Source organism: Anopheles funestus, chromosome 3RL, assembly GCF_943734845.2.
Source record: "Anopheles funestus chromosome 3RL, idAnoFuneDA-416_04, whole genome shotgun sequence".
In the NCBI taxonomy this organism is placed as follows: Eukaryota; Metazoa; Arthropoda; class Insecta; order Diptera; family Culicidae; genus Anopheles; species Anopheles funestus.
In genome coordinates this window covers 84,200,675-84,215,983 of record NC_064599.1, presented here as the reverse complement: position 1 = coordinate 84,215,983, position 15,309 = coordinate 84,200,675, and the positions used below count along the sequence as shown (strand labels likewise).

General features: G+C 41.4%; 2 protein-coding genes across 14 annotated transcripts in view; one reads left to right on the top strand and one right to left on the bottom strand.

Annotated features, from left to right (window-relative positions):
- LOC125767427 (uncharacterized) overlaps nucleotides 1-15,309 on the top strand; it is a 429,126-nt gene that overhangs the window by 30,999 nt on the left and 382,818 nt on the right. For all 13 annotated transcript variants that reach the window (XM_049433982.1, XM_049433988.1, XM_049433993.1 and 10 more), the window contains one exon: nucleotides 7,793-8,807. In XM_049433982.1, the coding sequence (XP_049289939.1) occupies nucleotides 7,815-8,807 (993 nt within the window). In that variant the 5' untranslated portion in view covers nucleotides 7,793-7,814. The remainder of the gene's footprint in view (nucleotides 1-7,792; nucleotides 8,808-15,309) is intronic.
- LOC125767451 (uncharacterized) lies at nucleotides 158-1,046 on the bottom strand. Its single transcript, XM_049434058.1, has 2 exons — nucleotides 559-1,046; nucleotides 158-483 (listed from the first exon to the last, which is right to left on the bottom strand). Exons 1-2 carry the CDS (start codon nucleotides 803-805, stop codon nucleotides 242-244), a joined length of 489 nt encoding a protein of 162 aa, XP_049290015.1. The 5' UTR covers nucleotides 806-1,046; the 3' UTR covers nucleotides 158-241.

Genomic DNA, 15,309 nt, shown 5'->3' with positions numbered 1-15,309 from the left:
GACCGTATATAGCCTTAGGGACGTTTGAACACTTTTTCGCTTTTTATGATCTTTCCATAGAGAATAAATTTTGAAATCAAACTTTGCAATAGTTGTTGGAAATTTACAGTTTGAAATTATGTAAAATTATGTAACACATTATGTAACACTGCAATACTAAGATACCACGATACCACTTGGTATATACTTAAGCGAATTTTATTGCTACAAAAACGATGTTGACACTTCCACTGCCTATGGGTCAAACATTTTCACACGCGACTGCACCCGCTCTCGCACCTACACTGAGGCCACCAAACACACCCACCAGCCCTCCAATGATACCTCCCACAATCGCACCCGGTCCGGTAAAAATACTTCCGATACCAGCACCGACAAATGCTCCCGTTAAAGCTCCTCCACTGGCGACGCCACCGATCGCCATCAGCATACAGTTATCCTCGGGTTTGTCGCGTCCCTTCAGCCACTCCCAGAGCGATATACCTGTCGGATATGACAAGAGCGTATGAGAAGTTTCCTGCCGGATGGACAGATGCCCACCGAAACTTTTGTGGTTACTTGACTCAATGTTGTTCTTTTCGTCTGGATCTCTCGTTCGGCGCTTCGGTCGTGACCGCTGTAGCTCCTCAGACACATTACCGAAATCCTCCCGGATAGTTAGCGCTTTCCGTTCGAAGACGGTTGCAATTCTCTTTGGTTGCTGATCTCCCTCTACCACCCCGGACGGACTGACCGATAGTGCGAGACCTAACGCAACCGTTGCGCACAGAACCAGCGGTACAATTAAATTCCCGTGAACGCACATCTTTGCTCGCCCGTGTACGACCGCACGACGTTACGACCTGTACCTGTGCCGCGGAACGGATTTGCGGACTGGGGCCAGCGAATGGATTATCAATTTTAATACCGAAATGGCATATGCACCGCACATTCCCCCTTTTCGGCAGACGTTTTCCATCCTTCCAGTGGACCAATGGGCACCCTGTACGGACGAAGGTGTGTACGTTGTTAACGCACCATTACACGGCAGTGACTGCGAGTTGCAGGCATGCAGCTTCCGACAGTGTACAGTCTACGGTGTTGGTGGTCAATTGGCTTGCGGGATATTGAATCATGGGTACGTTGTATGTTGTATAGTGGTCAAAAAACTGATGTTGAGTATGATGCAGGACGAAGAATTGTATCACTCTAATATCAATGTTATCTACGATTATGTGTGTAATTTAACAGCAATTTGAAATTTTAATTTCCTTTGCTCATGGTATGAAAATTGTAAATTAGTTAGAACAAATAACATCGTAGGTTGAAGAAGTTTACTATTCTATCCTTTTTTAAATTAATTCAATTAAATTAAATATGTTTATGAGAAAAGCGTGACATTCTTTAAAAGCATGTTCGTCTGCCTTTATCAAATGTATATCTTTTTTACCACCTTCTAGCAGTAAAAAGCTCACAATGCGAAACACCCCCTTCTAAACTGCTTGATGAAGATTATTACTTTATCCCATTGGCCGGACTCCCTGCGTGGGCATAAAGTGACCAATATGTGGCACCGTAACTCCACCATTTACTCCACTCTAACAAACCTTCGAAATAACTCTGTCCCCGTTGCAGTTGTGACGCATCGAAATCGTCACATCTTTCGGGATTTTCAGTTCGTTAGGGAGGATGGTACATCGGGTCGGATAAAAGTGTACTTTTGTACACGTCGGTGTTGTTTGTTGCTTTATAGATTGTAAGCTACGTAGATTTCGTTCATGGTTTCGGCCATGCGTGTCCGCGCTGTCGTGATTAGTTTCAATTGAAATAAGGGCTTTCTGGAGCAACGCTGCCGTGTTTGTTTATCTGCGGCTTGGCTATAGCATTGGCTGCCGTGGGGTGCATGCAGCGACATATGTTAGTGTAACAGTGATGATGTTTTTTCTGTATTAATTTGGTTTCACTGTGTGTACCTTTACTTAAACGCCTCATCCGGTTGGTACACATGCACTTGAAAAGACAGTCAGAATAATTTATTGTGATAAGCAAGGCACGATAGTATTGATTCACGTTAATGATAAATCGACAATAGGGTGACACGGGAAATCGATGGAAACACTCCCGTTTATGATTTAGGGGAGCCACAAAATCAGAAGATAAAGTTGTGTGGCACTGAAAATATAATGTTTATTAAAATTTTAGTAAGCACTGCACCGACTAAAGGAATTAAGCGATGTTTTCCCACCAACATTAGTAAAGGTTTGAAACCGAGCTTTTTTGCTTTTTAATGTAGAACAAAATCATTGGTCTAAGAAATCACTCTCTCTTGTTGGCTTTAACGATCTCTCAGGCCACGCCGGGCATTTCTACATGGCTTACTAGACTTATTTTTACCGCGAAGTCGGATAGTCAGTCCTTGCTAAGGGGGACGGTCCGGATGGGATTAGATCCCGGGTCCTGCCGTGCGGACTAGCGCCGTTTATCGCATATACCACCCCTCAAGTTTTTTGTTATTTGCTACACCCGTTTATGTTGTGGCTGCAGGACATGAATTCTTCAATTTAGTAAGTTTTGCACATACAACAATTTATCAAACCGGCAAGTAACTAAACACGACTGCATCTCAAACGATTTTAAGCTTTAGCTCAGACTCATCCCATAAAGAAACCCTTTGTAATTTCATCACACGGAACTGAACTGTCTTAGGTTTAGCATTGTCCCAGCGGGTCACGTGAAGATTTTCCATCAAAATACCCATGCACCGTGTCGACTCCATTATTTATGACCATAAACTTTCTGACAGCTCGTAAAGTAAGTAAATATATCAAGACGGACAGGACAAAACAGCCCAACAAAAGGAGCGCTGGGCAGAAGTTCCCGCAGCCTTCAATCAAATCGCCACAAACACACGCACACGTCATCACCGATGGTGTCTGCGATCATAACCGTAGGGACAAGTACATTTTCCTCCCTCAATCACGTCTCCAAGGAATATGACCGGTGGCAAGTAGAACTAAACGCATACATCTAATCTAAAATAAAAGTTTCACCGAACATGACGGTTACCATCGCTGATAAGCATAGGGGAGTCTTGTGATCGCTTTGGTGATGATTTGCAATTTTGTTGTTGTGGTTCCTTTAATGACGTTTCTTTCTTTCGTAGCAAGAAAATCTTATGCCTGCTCTATCCATAGGTACCATTTCGTTGTGCACAACGCTAATTTTAGGCCCATGACAAACATACTATTTCAGGAGGGCGAAAAGATCATATCATTCCGGCAACATTAGCCATCGGGAAAGGATATCCATCGTCAGAGTGGAAATATGGGCTTATTTGGTTGGTTTTGACACAAGCTTGTTAGGGATTACTGAGTTTTTGCTCCCGTTTTAAGTCATATTCGCGAGTGTGCCGTGTGATGTGCAAGACCACCACAATCCATTTCTTTTTCCAGTAGTTTACAAATTATATGCTATTGTGAACATTGGAGGTTACGTGAAGAAGCATTCCAGTTGGATTGATACAATTGGTAGGAGAGGGATAGTGACTGCCTTCATTGATTGTTTGTTAGTACTGGTAACCAACATAGCGTACCTTTTCCGTAACGTTACAGGTTTCGTGACGGTGACTGTTAATGCTCGGCCGACTGTAATAGCACGAATGTATGCCACTCGTTCACAATGGAAAACCACATTGACAGCTACTTAAGGATTTGAGTTTGCGTCAATGATAACGAGCTTGTCTAACAAATATTTGCTACACTATCGCACGAGCGATATGGACCCCGTAGTTGATATTTTAATACAATTGACAAGCCTCTTGGAAAACACGAAAGAGGAAAAAAGTGAAATAGAAAAGTAAAGAACAATATGAAACAATATGAAATTCAATGGTGTTATTAATCGCTGTTTGCTTCTACAGGGGAAACATTGTGAAAGATTTAACAGTATTCGTATGTATGTAGCCGCTTTTATACACCGATGTTCGGCAGTTGAGATGATAAAAACAAAAAATAAAAAAAATAGACGTTATTAACAGATTATGCTGGCTTTCTAAGTACAGAAAAAATCGTTGTAATTAAGGACATAATTCCACTCAACATTAAATGCATCATGTTGGTGTCTCGTCTTCATCGTCATTTGGTTGTGTCAAGTACCGAGAGGTAAAAATCTCGTACTGCATAACATACAAGTCAGCTAAGAAATTTCCAATTCCACCAACAAACCAACATTCTAAAGAGCAAACATATTTGAACAACGATGGAAATCCCATCTACCACTTCAAAATCCCACAAATGAAAAGGTTCAACATATTCTGGTCAGTTTTTTTCAGTTGTGGTTTTTCGTTCTGATGCTTCGAACTTCGTCCCTTACCCGCCTCACAGGATCCGGTTTGTAGATATCAAGCATTGCAAATATTTTCCCTTTCGTGTATAGCTTGTGCCCTCGATTTTGCTTGATTTCTAGAAAACGTCCCAACATCCGGAATTTTTAGAAACGCCCTCCATGGTAGCAGCTTCTTCTTCCGTGCGGTGCAGACCGGTGGGTGCGCATATCTATTGAAGAAGCACGTACCTAAAACGTGTGGTACACAAACAAGTGGATTATTTGCCGGAGGATTTTTTCTACACACTTTACACGGACCATTTTCCATTTTGTACCCTGGAAACTGTGTCCTTGGTCTTGCTGGAAAGTGTGTATCATTTGCGTGCGGTTCCTCTTTCGTGGAAGTCGTGTTTCGGAACCGTCCCGGATACTCGTGCCAAAGGACCAGAAGAAGTACTGCTAGTGTTGAGTTTTAAGCAGTTTGCTTTTCTCGATTTTCCAACCAAGTTCTTTTCATATCTTCAATATTTTCGTTAGAATTCCTGAAAAGGTTTTCCCTGGTTGGTGGAAACGAAAAGACATAGACGCCACGAGCGAGTGCATCATGATCCATAGAAATAAATATTCAACGGCAACGGTGTCGTTTTTGCCTGACCCGTGGAAGCAAAGGAAAAGGGTTTATTTTGGTTTTGTGGGAAGATTTGATATTCATTCAGGTTTGGATGTAGGTTGCAGGTATGTAAGGTTTTCAGGTTGTTTACGGAGATAAAAAGAGGGAGAAGGAAGGACATACTAGTAAGAAAAATGTTTGATGATAAATGTGATGATCTGGAACCTTTCACACTGGATCGTATGGTGTATCCTAAAATACAAACTCAAAGAAATTCTAACTTGGAATGAAATTTCAAAACTTCGCAGTGCCATCATTCAGTCAATGCATCATTCAGATCCCAAATGTAACTTTTTTCCACTGTCAAATTGCTGGCTGACGTGTGCCAACAACCAACACAAAACAGAGATCTTATGTGGCTATTGCAAAAGAAGGAAGGAACTTGTTACGATCAAGAACGACAACGGTTGGAAGAAAAAACTGGGCCTTCCGAGTGTGAAATGTGCGATACATGTGATTGGTATTGATTTTTCTGTCAGCAGTCATTTTTCTTCGCTACCACGCAAGTTCGAGAGATTGTTTTACTTCCGATTGTCGGTCTTTCACTGCACATTGCACAACATACACATGCATCTGACAAGTCTCTGGTTGAGGAGTGAAGGAACAAATAAATAGACTGATTTACATTTTGATGAGAAAATAGGAAATCGGTTTTTTTAGTAGAGCGGTAGAGAAAAACAGGAGGGTATGGCTGGAATATTGAGCCAACCATACACTACTGAAACTGGTTGACAGTTGGCGCCGTGAGTGATTGATTTTTGTGATTTAATTAATTCGATAGCTAGTTCTAGAGTAAAGACAGTACATCTCTATAATTCTAAGAAAAGGAAATATTTATGTTTATACATAGCTATACAATCTGTTAAATTAACAATTTGGTACATGTTATTAAATTAAAACATAGTTGCGTATTGTATTGGACTATAAACTTTTTTTTCAAAAATAATCGTTTAAAAAAATATTTATCTAAAATAATAAAATATCCCTCCTTGATAGACAACGCTTTTCACAAAAATAATTTCTCTGCAAGTTCCCGATAGTCGCTAGTCACATAAATAAAATGTAACAAAAGAATGACAACGATTATGGTTCTCCAAAAACGTCCCACTGCCAGCACAGGACACGAAATTCATTTAGCATTCCAATACTTCCACAATTCCTCCTCAATGGGTGGGAGATTTCTCCGCTCTTCCAACAGGTCCAACGAACCGTAACATGGTTCGTTCTGGTACGTGTTCAGCCATGGTCGATTCACTTGTTCCAGTTTGGGATTGCATTTTGTTGCACTTTGCAAATGCAGAACAGCAGTATAATTCGCGTTGTCGGTGAGTGTTTCGAATGGTTAGTTGGGTAATGTTCGAGGTTGCCGATTGTTTTCGTCATGTCCAATCCGCTCTTCGGGTGGTAAACAATCGCTGCCTGTTGGAGGAAGAAGAGTTGAACGTAATGTCGCATTTCCCCGGCGGCTAACAATCAGAAAGCACGATGCAACTGCTCTAACCAGGTCTTGATTCATGCTTTCTGCTCCTCGAACAGATCCTACCATCCCTGTCATGTCCCGAGAGGACAATGAATGCAAAGTACGGCCTTCTGCACCGGCCGAGGATCATGTTGATCATAATAATTTCGTGCAGGCTTCTGCATGCCAGCCACGGGGATATTCCGGCTGTCGCCATCGGCTGGACAGCGTACCGGAAATTAGCCGTTTTATGCGTGTACGCTTGCCAATGCACGAACACGAAGGGATGCGTATGGGACAAGCAAGCCGTGATAAATAATTGAACTAAATTGGCTCAAAATAGGACACAAACAGAAGCGTTTAAGTATGGCGGTTGACGATGGTAGATTGCGACAGAGGAGTTCGCTGTTTCGGTGATCAGTGTGTGTAGAAATTTTCCCCATTATTGTCAAACCATCTATGTATAAAATTTGAGTGGCAAACTCAAGAGAAGCGAAGCATTTTGGGGCACTGAGGCTGGCTTGCGAGCTTACAAATTATCCATTGAACATAATTAGAGCAAAGATGTGTTTAGTGGCAGTTTCGAACAATCGGACCAAACGCACCATAAGAGGCTAAAATGTTCTGCGAGTACATGTTGCAATGAATAATAACATATTTTGGCAACTCGTGCATGATATTGACGAGTGGTAATGAACTGCACCTTCTGATTCTCCTCAAATTTAACGCAATCCCAACATATACTCAAGTATTAATCGTGAAAACAGTAATTAAAAAAGAACTTAACAAGCAAAACACACACGAATCTGACAATTATAATTCGCGAGAAACGATAAAGGTAAATTCATATTCAATAAATTAATTCCAAATCATTTTGTCGAATGTATCGCTCTAAGTAGCATACCGTTTTGACATACAATTCATAAGATGCTATGAGTCTTGCATACATTACGGCGTTTTCTGTTCAACGCATTTTGGAATCCTTTACCTTCCACATAGAGCATAATATTGCTTGAATCTCAAATGTTCAGTGGTATGCTGCAGTTCATTCGTTGCGGCAAAAATAATCGATAGCCCAATATTTATTTGTGATTTATTAGTGTCTTTATATGTATGTATGTATCGCTGCGCGTGGATAACATGTGGTGAGTGCATAAGTTACATGGCAAAAGTTAACCGTGGAACGATGTCGAAAGAGAGGAGAGGTTGAAATTAGAATTTTTAAAGAAAAGGCATACCACGATCAAAAGCTATCATTCCCGCGATGAACAAATATCAGCATACAACTGGTTGTATTTTTTTTTAAATTCTTAATATCATCATGTAACTTTACACACCTACTTTCACCCGTTTCGTTGCAGCTGTTAACCCTACCCACACACAATGGCCGACCAAGGTCAAAATCCTCCTATCACCACGGCTCCAAAGCGAAGCATCGACCATCCTTCTACAGTTGGGATGCCGAGCTTTCAGCACCTACACGGTTCTGAATCGTGCAAAAACTCTCCAAATGTGCCCCGCCGACACGATCCCGCTCATCACTTGCAGCATCATGCCACCGCACTGCTTCTGCACGAGAGCGGATCACAAAGCGCCAAATCTTCCCCACTCCCGAATCGACGCCTTGATAAACTACAGGGCGTCATCCGTGATCAGCAATCGACACCGATCGCAGGACGACGAGTGAACGAGGGAGAGATGGAAGCATTCGATTCTCCGCTCGTCTCTCGACGCTTTCTTCAGCAGCAGCAACCGTGTGATTGTGTGTGTGGACCGACAGCTCCTTCGGCTAAGAGACGCGCAGCATCCGAATGTATGTGCAGTTCGAGTTCAGCCACAGGAGGTGAGCCACACCTCCAGGCTATGCGTAAGCGCGTCGATTCGGATTGTGGCAGCTCCAGTAGTAGCTGTCTGCGGAAAAACCTGGTCCGTCACAATTTTGGTCTTGCCAGCGGTGGTGGTAGTGGTGGTATTAGTTCGTGTGAAAATTCGCCACTTTCAGTGCGACGTAAGTTCGGTGCAGCTGGTGGGCAAGCGTTTCCTGTGTCCCCGGCCAAAAGTGTACTCGGTGAACCGGGAGTATTTTCGTCACCTATTCATCGTCCGTACGCTCATCACCATGCGGCAGCGGCAAGCTTTCACGGGCCGACCGGTGCTAGTCCGGCTAAAAGTGTTCTTGGTGAGCCGGGAGCGTTTTCGTCACCGGCGCGCAGCGTGGTTTGCAGTCCGTCGAGTGTTGAGCCGAGAGGTAATGGTGGTGTATGTGGTGGTGATGGGATGGAAGATATGGATCTCGGTAGTGGTAGTGCAAGTGATATGTTAGCAAGTGATCAGACAATTGTGTCCGGTTGGCTGAAATTTCGTGACAACAAGAAGGTGAGTGAAAAATGAAATTCATTAAATTTGACGAATATCTTGGCGTCCGTAGGATCAATTAATATGTGTTAGATAATTGTTTCATTAATCGTCTTTCCTCAATCGTTCACAATATTGTTTCTTCTCACTATTAGTCTAATCGCAAGGTAACTTCAAATTAATGATATGACCTAAAAAAACCTCATTCATCCTTTAACCGGTTTGCTGAATTTTCATAATCGCTTCTAAGATTGTTACCCATTTTGTGTGTTTTTGCGTCGTTGACATTCTAGATGTAATTTATTGCATTAAACAAATGTTGGTCTGTACCAATATGACAAATTAACTATCGTGTTTAAAGTCGTTGACATTCTAGATGTAATTTATTGCATTAAACAAATGTTGGTCTGTACCAATATGACAAATTAACTATCGTGTTTAAATGAACACTCCGTACACAAGTACCGTTAGATCAATCGGTGCTGTACACACTTACGCTATGAATAGGCTACTTTTTAGATCAGAGAGTCTCGGGCACGACAATGTAAGAGCGTGTTCTTTCTCCTCTCTCTCTCTCTCTCTCTCTCTCTCTCTCTCTCTCTCTCGGGCAGGAAGGATAAGCGGTTAATGTTTGTCACCATGGCTTGCCTTTTTACAATTATACCGATTAGAATTAGAAGCATTCATTTTAAATCCACTGACAACTTTCATTACGATGTAATTTCGAAATCGTTTTCAATGCCTTCGGGAAGTTGAAGCAAACAGCAAACAGTTTCTTTTATGCTGAAACCAGAGGGTAACCCAGCTACCTACACGTCTAGAAACACGACAAACGGATCCGGATTTCCACCCAGCCTAATCACGGTAATCCTCCATAAAATCCTCACCCGTCAGCCCAGAATCTGCTGTTGGCAGGTTGCAATAAGCACAATCGGTACCCGACAGCTTTTCACTTTCACGTTCGAAGCCCACAACGGAAGCTTGCGAAATCTAGCTTTTGGAGATAATGTTTTCGTTTGCACTTCCGTTCATTAGTGCTAATCCCTGACGCCTGCCGTCTGATTGGGGTTTCTTCCGATGGTAGCGTTTTAATGAGCTTAGCAAATCAAGCACTTCATTCGCATGCGAAAGTGACAAATATGTACTTTTCGCGTAAAGTATGCCTATAATTGCCGAACGAATTGAATGTTTCTAGCAAGGGTTTTAACATGCGTAGATAATTTTTGTTGACTTTGAGCCGACCATCGAACAGGCATGATATCAATTGGAAGACAGAGAGAAAATTGTTTATTTTAATTTGCGCCTTTTTTCTCAAAGAAAATGGCAAAAATATACTTAGTCTTAAATGCCTTTGGCAAGACCTTCCGTTTGTATCCGTTTCATCTCACAAAACTAAACATGGCGTCAGGTTTAGTTTTTTTAAATAAGTATCTTCACCAGCCTTTATGCTTTCTTTTCATGCTGAAGGTACTTGCGGTGTGGGAAAGGAAAGAAATTTCCCATTCAACGTGCAGTGCAAAGCGTCGGTATGCTGCTTATCCTTCACAAAAGTGGGGAAGCAAGTCCCGCTTGGAATGTAGCGCTGGAAAATGGAGTTTTTTGGTGCTTCTTACCACCTCCTACAAAATTTTACCTCGTACCGTGATGAGTACTTGACATTTCTTCAACAAGAACCGAATGGTGGTGCACATTCTGTTCTGGTTCTTTTGCGAGTTTCGTTAGTAAGAAGAGGAGATGGTTTTTCCACTGGTTGTTCCGATGAAAAAGAAAAATTAATCCAATCTAAATGATAAAGTCAGGAATCGGAGCGTTACGAGAAATTTGCGGATCGTCGGTAAGGCAGTGGAGGATGCTTTCGGTTTTGGTGATTAATTATTTTGGTTGACTTTTGCGTTTTCATTACGCCACAGTGCAACGTAGTGGTACAAGGTGGTAAGCAGGGATACACAAGAACGATGGAATGTTTTGGAGTTGTAGGGTTTTTTTCCGTCTCGTTACATTTTATCATGGAGATAGAGCTCATACACACAAAAAAAGTTTCTACAAATATATCGTTGTATATTGCATTGTGCGTATGGTTTGCTGCAGTCCGTTGTTTGGTGAAGCTTGGTAAGTGACAGAACTGAAGCCATAAAAAATCTCTTTTAACAGATGGCAAGAATGTACTACCGCGAACGGTAGGTCGAATTTTATGCCAAAAATTCTTCAAATTACTTGAATGAGTGGAAAACTGTTAATGGAAAATGGAGGAAACCAATGCCCTAACGATGTCTTATCCGCATCATGTCGGACAATGTGACGCTTGATGGAGCCGGTGATGGAGCGAAAAACAATTTGATGAAGAAGAATACGTTGAAAGTGTCAACGAAACAAAAGTGTGCAACGAGAAAGATAAAAAAGTTCCCTATGTATGGAGAAGAAAGATGGTGTTTCGGTTTGGTAAACGAATATATGTTGGCTAATGAATTTCCACGACAAAGTTCTATCTCTCGAACCTGGATGAAAGCGGATGCGTTTAATTATGAATTTTTATGGAGGTTTGTTTTGTACTATAAGGAACGAAGAACGATCTTTGCATCGAAATAATTTTAAAACTTTTACTTAATAATTGCAGGCTTTTTCGTATGCATTTGTTATGTATATTATAAATATATTCCATGGGTATGAAAAGCCTTCGCATGCTTAACATTTCCTAACTTTGCGTGTTCTGCTAATAGATAGGTTGAGTGAATTTCAGTGGTGTTAATAGTTCAAGGGACGCCTGTCGTTCATTTTACAGGATTCCAGTATGTTTTACAGTGAAAAGCAAACTTGTACCATGTAAAACTAAGTTTTCTTTGCTGTGTTCAACACCTGTAAAAAACTCTCCGTTTCGAATGTACGAGCTATTTAACCTGGAGCAGTATATGAACCTTCGTAATGTTGCTTAACATCAACACATATGCTATCAGACTCGATATGCTCCAAAGGGATAAACGTCATCAAGCTAAACTACTGCCGAGATCATATCTATTCCATTAAAAATAGCTAAAAGCATTCGTTAGCACTAGTTAATAAAATTATACTGCATGGAGAAGAATAACAAACTGCTAGAATGCTGCTATGTGCAGCAGTTCAAGCTTTCGTCGGCAATGAGGAATCTAATAGTCACTTCGGTGTCTCCATCGTGCCAATCATAGTTCGTACGATGTTTGTCGGATTGCGAATCAGACACAGTTGCATAGCACAGTACAGGGGTCCTACGAAATGTAAAATCTCCTTACCCAACGCACTTCAACGATGCACGACTGCATCAGTGGTGTTGGGTGGAAAACGAAATTTTGCCAGTGGCTATTTTTACAGCTGCAGTTTTCTCGCTTCCATGATGCTTGTGCTCTGACCCGCTTCGAACAACTGGAATAGAAAGTTGGTTGGAAATTAGTGTAAAACAAACAGTCCCTACACTCAATTGCTGCCTTTACCTATGAGGAAGAAAACCTTTTTCTACTCTTGGGGCCTGTTTATTCGCTTCCTCATGGGGACTGCTACCCAAACACGGTGCCTCGGTGTGTGACCGATTCGAGCTAGTGGGTCAGTCAGTTTAATTTTATTTGACTTTTTACCAAGCCCGAGCTAGGATTGGAACACAACACAAACCGTAGGGCGTGGGTTTTATGCTTCAAATTGTTCTTTACTGCAGAGAGCAAAAGTAGCAGTAGCTTATCGTTTGGTTGAGGTACAGAAGCAAAGGTGACTGTTCAGAAATTCCAGTCATGCCGTGAACCGCTTTCGCCCTGTGTCGTAAAGGGTTCGGAGAGTTTTGTGCTGGGAATATCTCGTCTGCCACCAGACGGTCATTTCAATGAGCCGGATTCAATTGGTCCCTTGCGTGTGTTGGGATGCACTTTCCTCGCGCCGAACAGTAGCAGTATGGTTAGGATCAACGAAACATTGCATACACAGGTTTCAGCTTCTTTGGTACTTGGTCTCCTCAAAACGTGTTGGAAAAGTTTGCATCTGTGACCAAGAAGAGGTTCGGTTTTGCAGTTTTTCTCAAAGATTAGCGGAAAATGCAGTAGGAATTTAAAAATGACCGTACAACGTTAGAAAGCTGCAGTACGATGCAGTCGATATGCGGACGTTGTATTTTTTCGGAAAACGAAAGGAAACGAAAGTCATCGCAAAGGAAAAACACAACTAGAAACGATCAAATTTCATCTCTTTTTTTCCATGCTCGATCAGAAAGATGTTGGTCCTATAAGAAGGTATTCAAGACTTCAGAGTTGTTCTTTCAATGTCGGTTTATTTATTCATTTCATATAAAGAAAGCAGACGCATTACGGTGGTTGCTTATGTTACAAGAAGGGAAATGATTCAGACTTTCCTATCTCGTAGCAATGGGATCTCGTGCACATTCAAAGTTTGTTGAAATTGTAAAAAAAAGAAGATGACCTTAAAAAACACAAACTCGTACGCTTCCTCTTTGAAGCAAGAAGTGCTTGTGTTATTGATTTTCTCTGAAGTACAGCCTTTATTTTATGACGTCCCGCAAACATTTTTTTCTGAGTTGTAGGTATCTTGATGGGAATGGAGCGCAAAAGTGTACATAATCACATATGCAAACGTATGAATAACTTCAAACGAACGGCTGTTGTCCTTCGCCAGCCTTGTTCCTATGAGTTTCATCCTCTTTTCCTTACCGAGTTCTTCCAGTTTATCCCCAACCATCATTTTGACGACTTTTGCAACTTTTTAAGTCCTCCAGTTCCAGGCAGAAGCCATGTTAGCTATACCCTTGCAAGAGGTGAAAGACGTTGGTAAACACATATTAGCGTAATCAGATCCTCGACAAGTACTTCACCTCTTCGCACGGAATGGACGACGTGCTCCAGCTTTTTCTTTCTTTTTTTAATATCCTAGGTAGAAATGAATCCAGGAAGTGAAAAATGTATGAATGGAATAGCGCGTGGCAAGCGTGATGATCACGTTTTGCTTGGAGGCGTCTACGCGTGGCTTAAGAAAATGGATTTATTTTCAAAACTCGTTTGGATAACGTCTGAGTTGAGCATTTTATTTAGAGCACTGTCATTTTTTCTCTTACCACTTTGTGGAAGAATAATTTGTAACTCTTTATCAGCATGTTGAGTAATGCAGTGTACTAACAAGGAAAGAACGCCCGTTTAGTGTAAAACTCTGTAAAAAAAGGCTTAAACAGAATATGTACCAGAAACCTGTTCGCTTATGTTGCTCCTAAAAATATCAATTTAGTTAAAATGCATGCTACGTACGCAAAAGTGATCACAAACACATCCTTTTTCGAACCAGCAACAGGATACGAATATATTGGATTAGACTCATATGAGGGAACCTTCCGCGGGAAGGATAACAGCCAAATCGTTTGTTTCGTTTGCAGCAGTTCCATTAGTTTTTATTTTATCTCCACTTATGTACGTACGGGGCAGTCTACTCCACGCAGTATTTACGAGGCATACTATCTTGAATCCGTTTAAGAATGCTTTCGGTGCTTTTTATTTTGCGTTCTTATTTCACGTTGATTTCAAACCAAACCGGTAAAATGGAACCTCGTTTACCTATGTCTAGAGTTTGGTGTATTTGATTTTGGACGTGTTTTTTTTTCTTTCAACAATCGCCAAACCCGTTCATGAAGCTTAAGCTACCTTCACCGTAAATGTCGACGCAATGGCCACCGGATGTACGGTAGATGTAGGTCGAAAGCGAACCGAAGCTATCATCGGATTACCATGATGAAATCCGGGCTTAGCCATCACTTTCAGATTACGTACCGTGCGTTAGCGTTGGGTTTGTGTGAGAGAGTGTATGTTTGTGTTTTCCCATTCAGGCACTTTATTTCTCTGAGCTTTTTTATCCAGAGAAGAGGATTTTGTTTTCACCGTTCATCTTTGTATTCTATTAAGCAGAAATGTATGGTCTTTTAGTTTTGCTGATTTGTTATTGTTGATATAATGCATTCAGTCAACAACAAGTGTATGAAGGACAGGATATAAATCGAAGCTTCATTTTTAAGTTATTATTTGATTTAAATAAATAGTTATAAACATATCAAGCTGAAATAACTTGAAAATATGCTATTCATTGCTGGACATAATTTTCTACTTTAAATCGCAAAACGCAACCTCATTTATTACAGCGGAATGCTGCAGTTTCATTCAACCATTTACATCACTCGTTAGTCACTTCGGATTGCAGTGTTGGAATTTTCCCATGGAATGAAGATACACCGTGTGGAAACCAGCGAGACGCATTCTCCGTCACCTCGCCTGCATTTCACGCAAGCAAATAGTAATCGCCTGCAGTGTTCAGCGAACGCATGCAGAAATGCAAATCAAATTAATTCATCCACGAAGAATTTACATCGTACTCATCGTCGTCGTTCACATCGTGATGGTTCGGGTTTTGCTGCTAATGGTGCTAGAAAATTGAATCGGCTTCATTTCCAATCGTCATGGTCCGTATCCGATCGAACCATGGAGACGCCTGGTCTCTCTTGGACAATCGATGTGGT

Bases quoted from the DNA above. Each gene is read 5' to 3' on its own strand.
- LOC125767451 (XM_049434058.1), bottom strand. From the start codon at position 805: ATGTGCGTTCACGGGAATTTAATTGTACCGCTGGTTCTGTGCGCAACG. The intron at 484-558 runs GTAACCACAAAA...CATATCCGACAG, and splicing joins AAAGAACAACATTGAGTCAA to GTATATCGCTCTGGGAGTGG.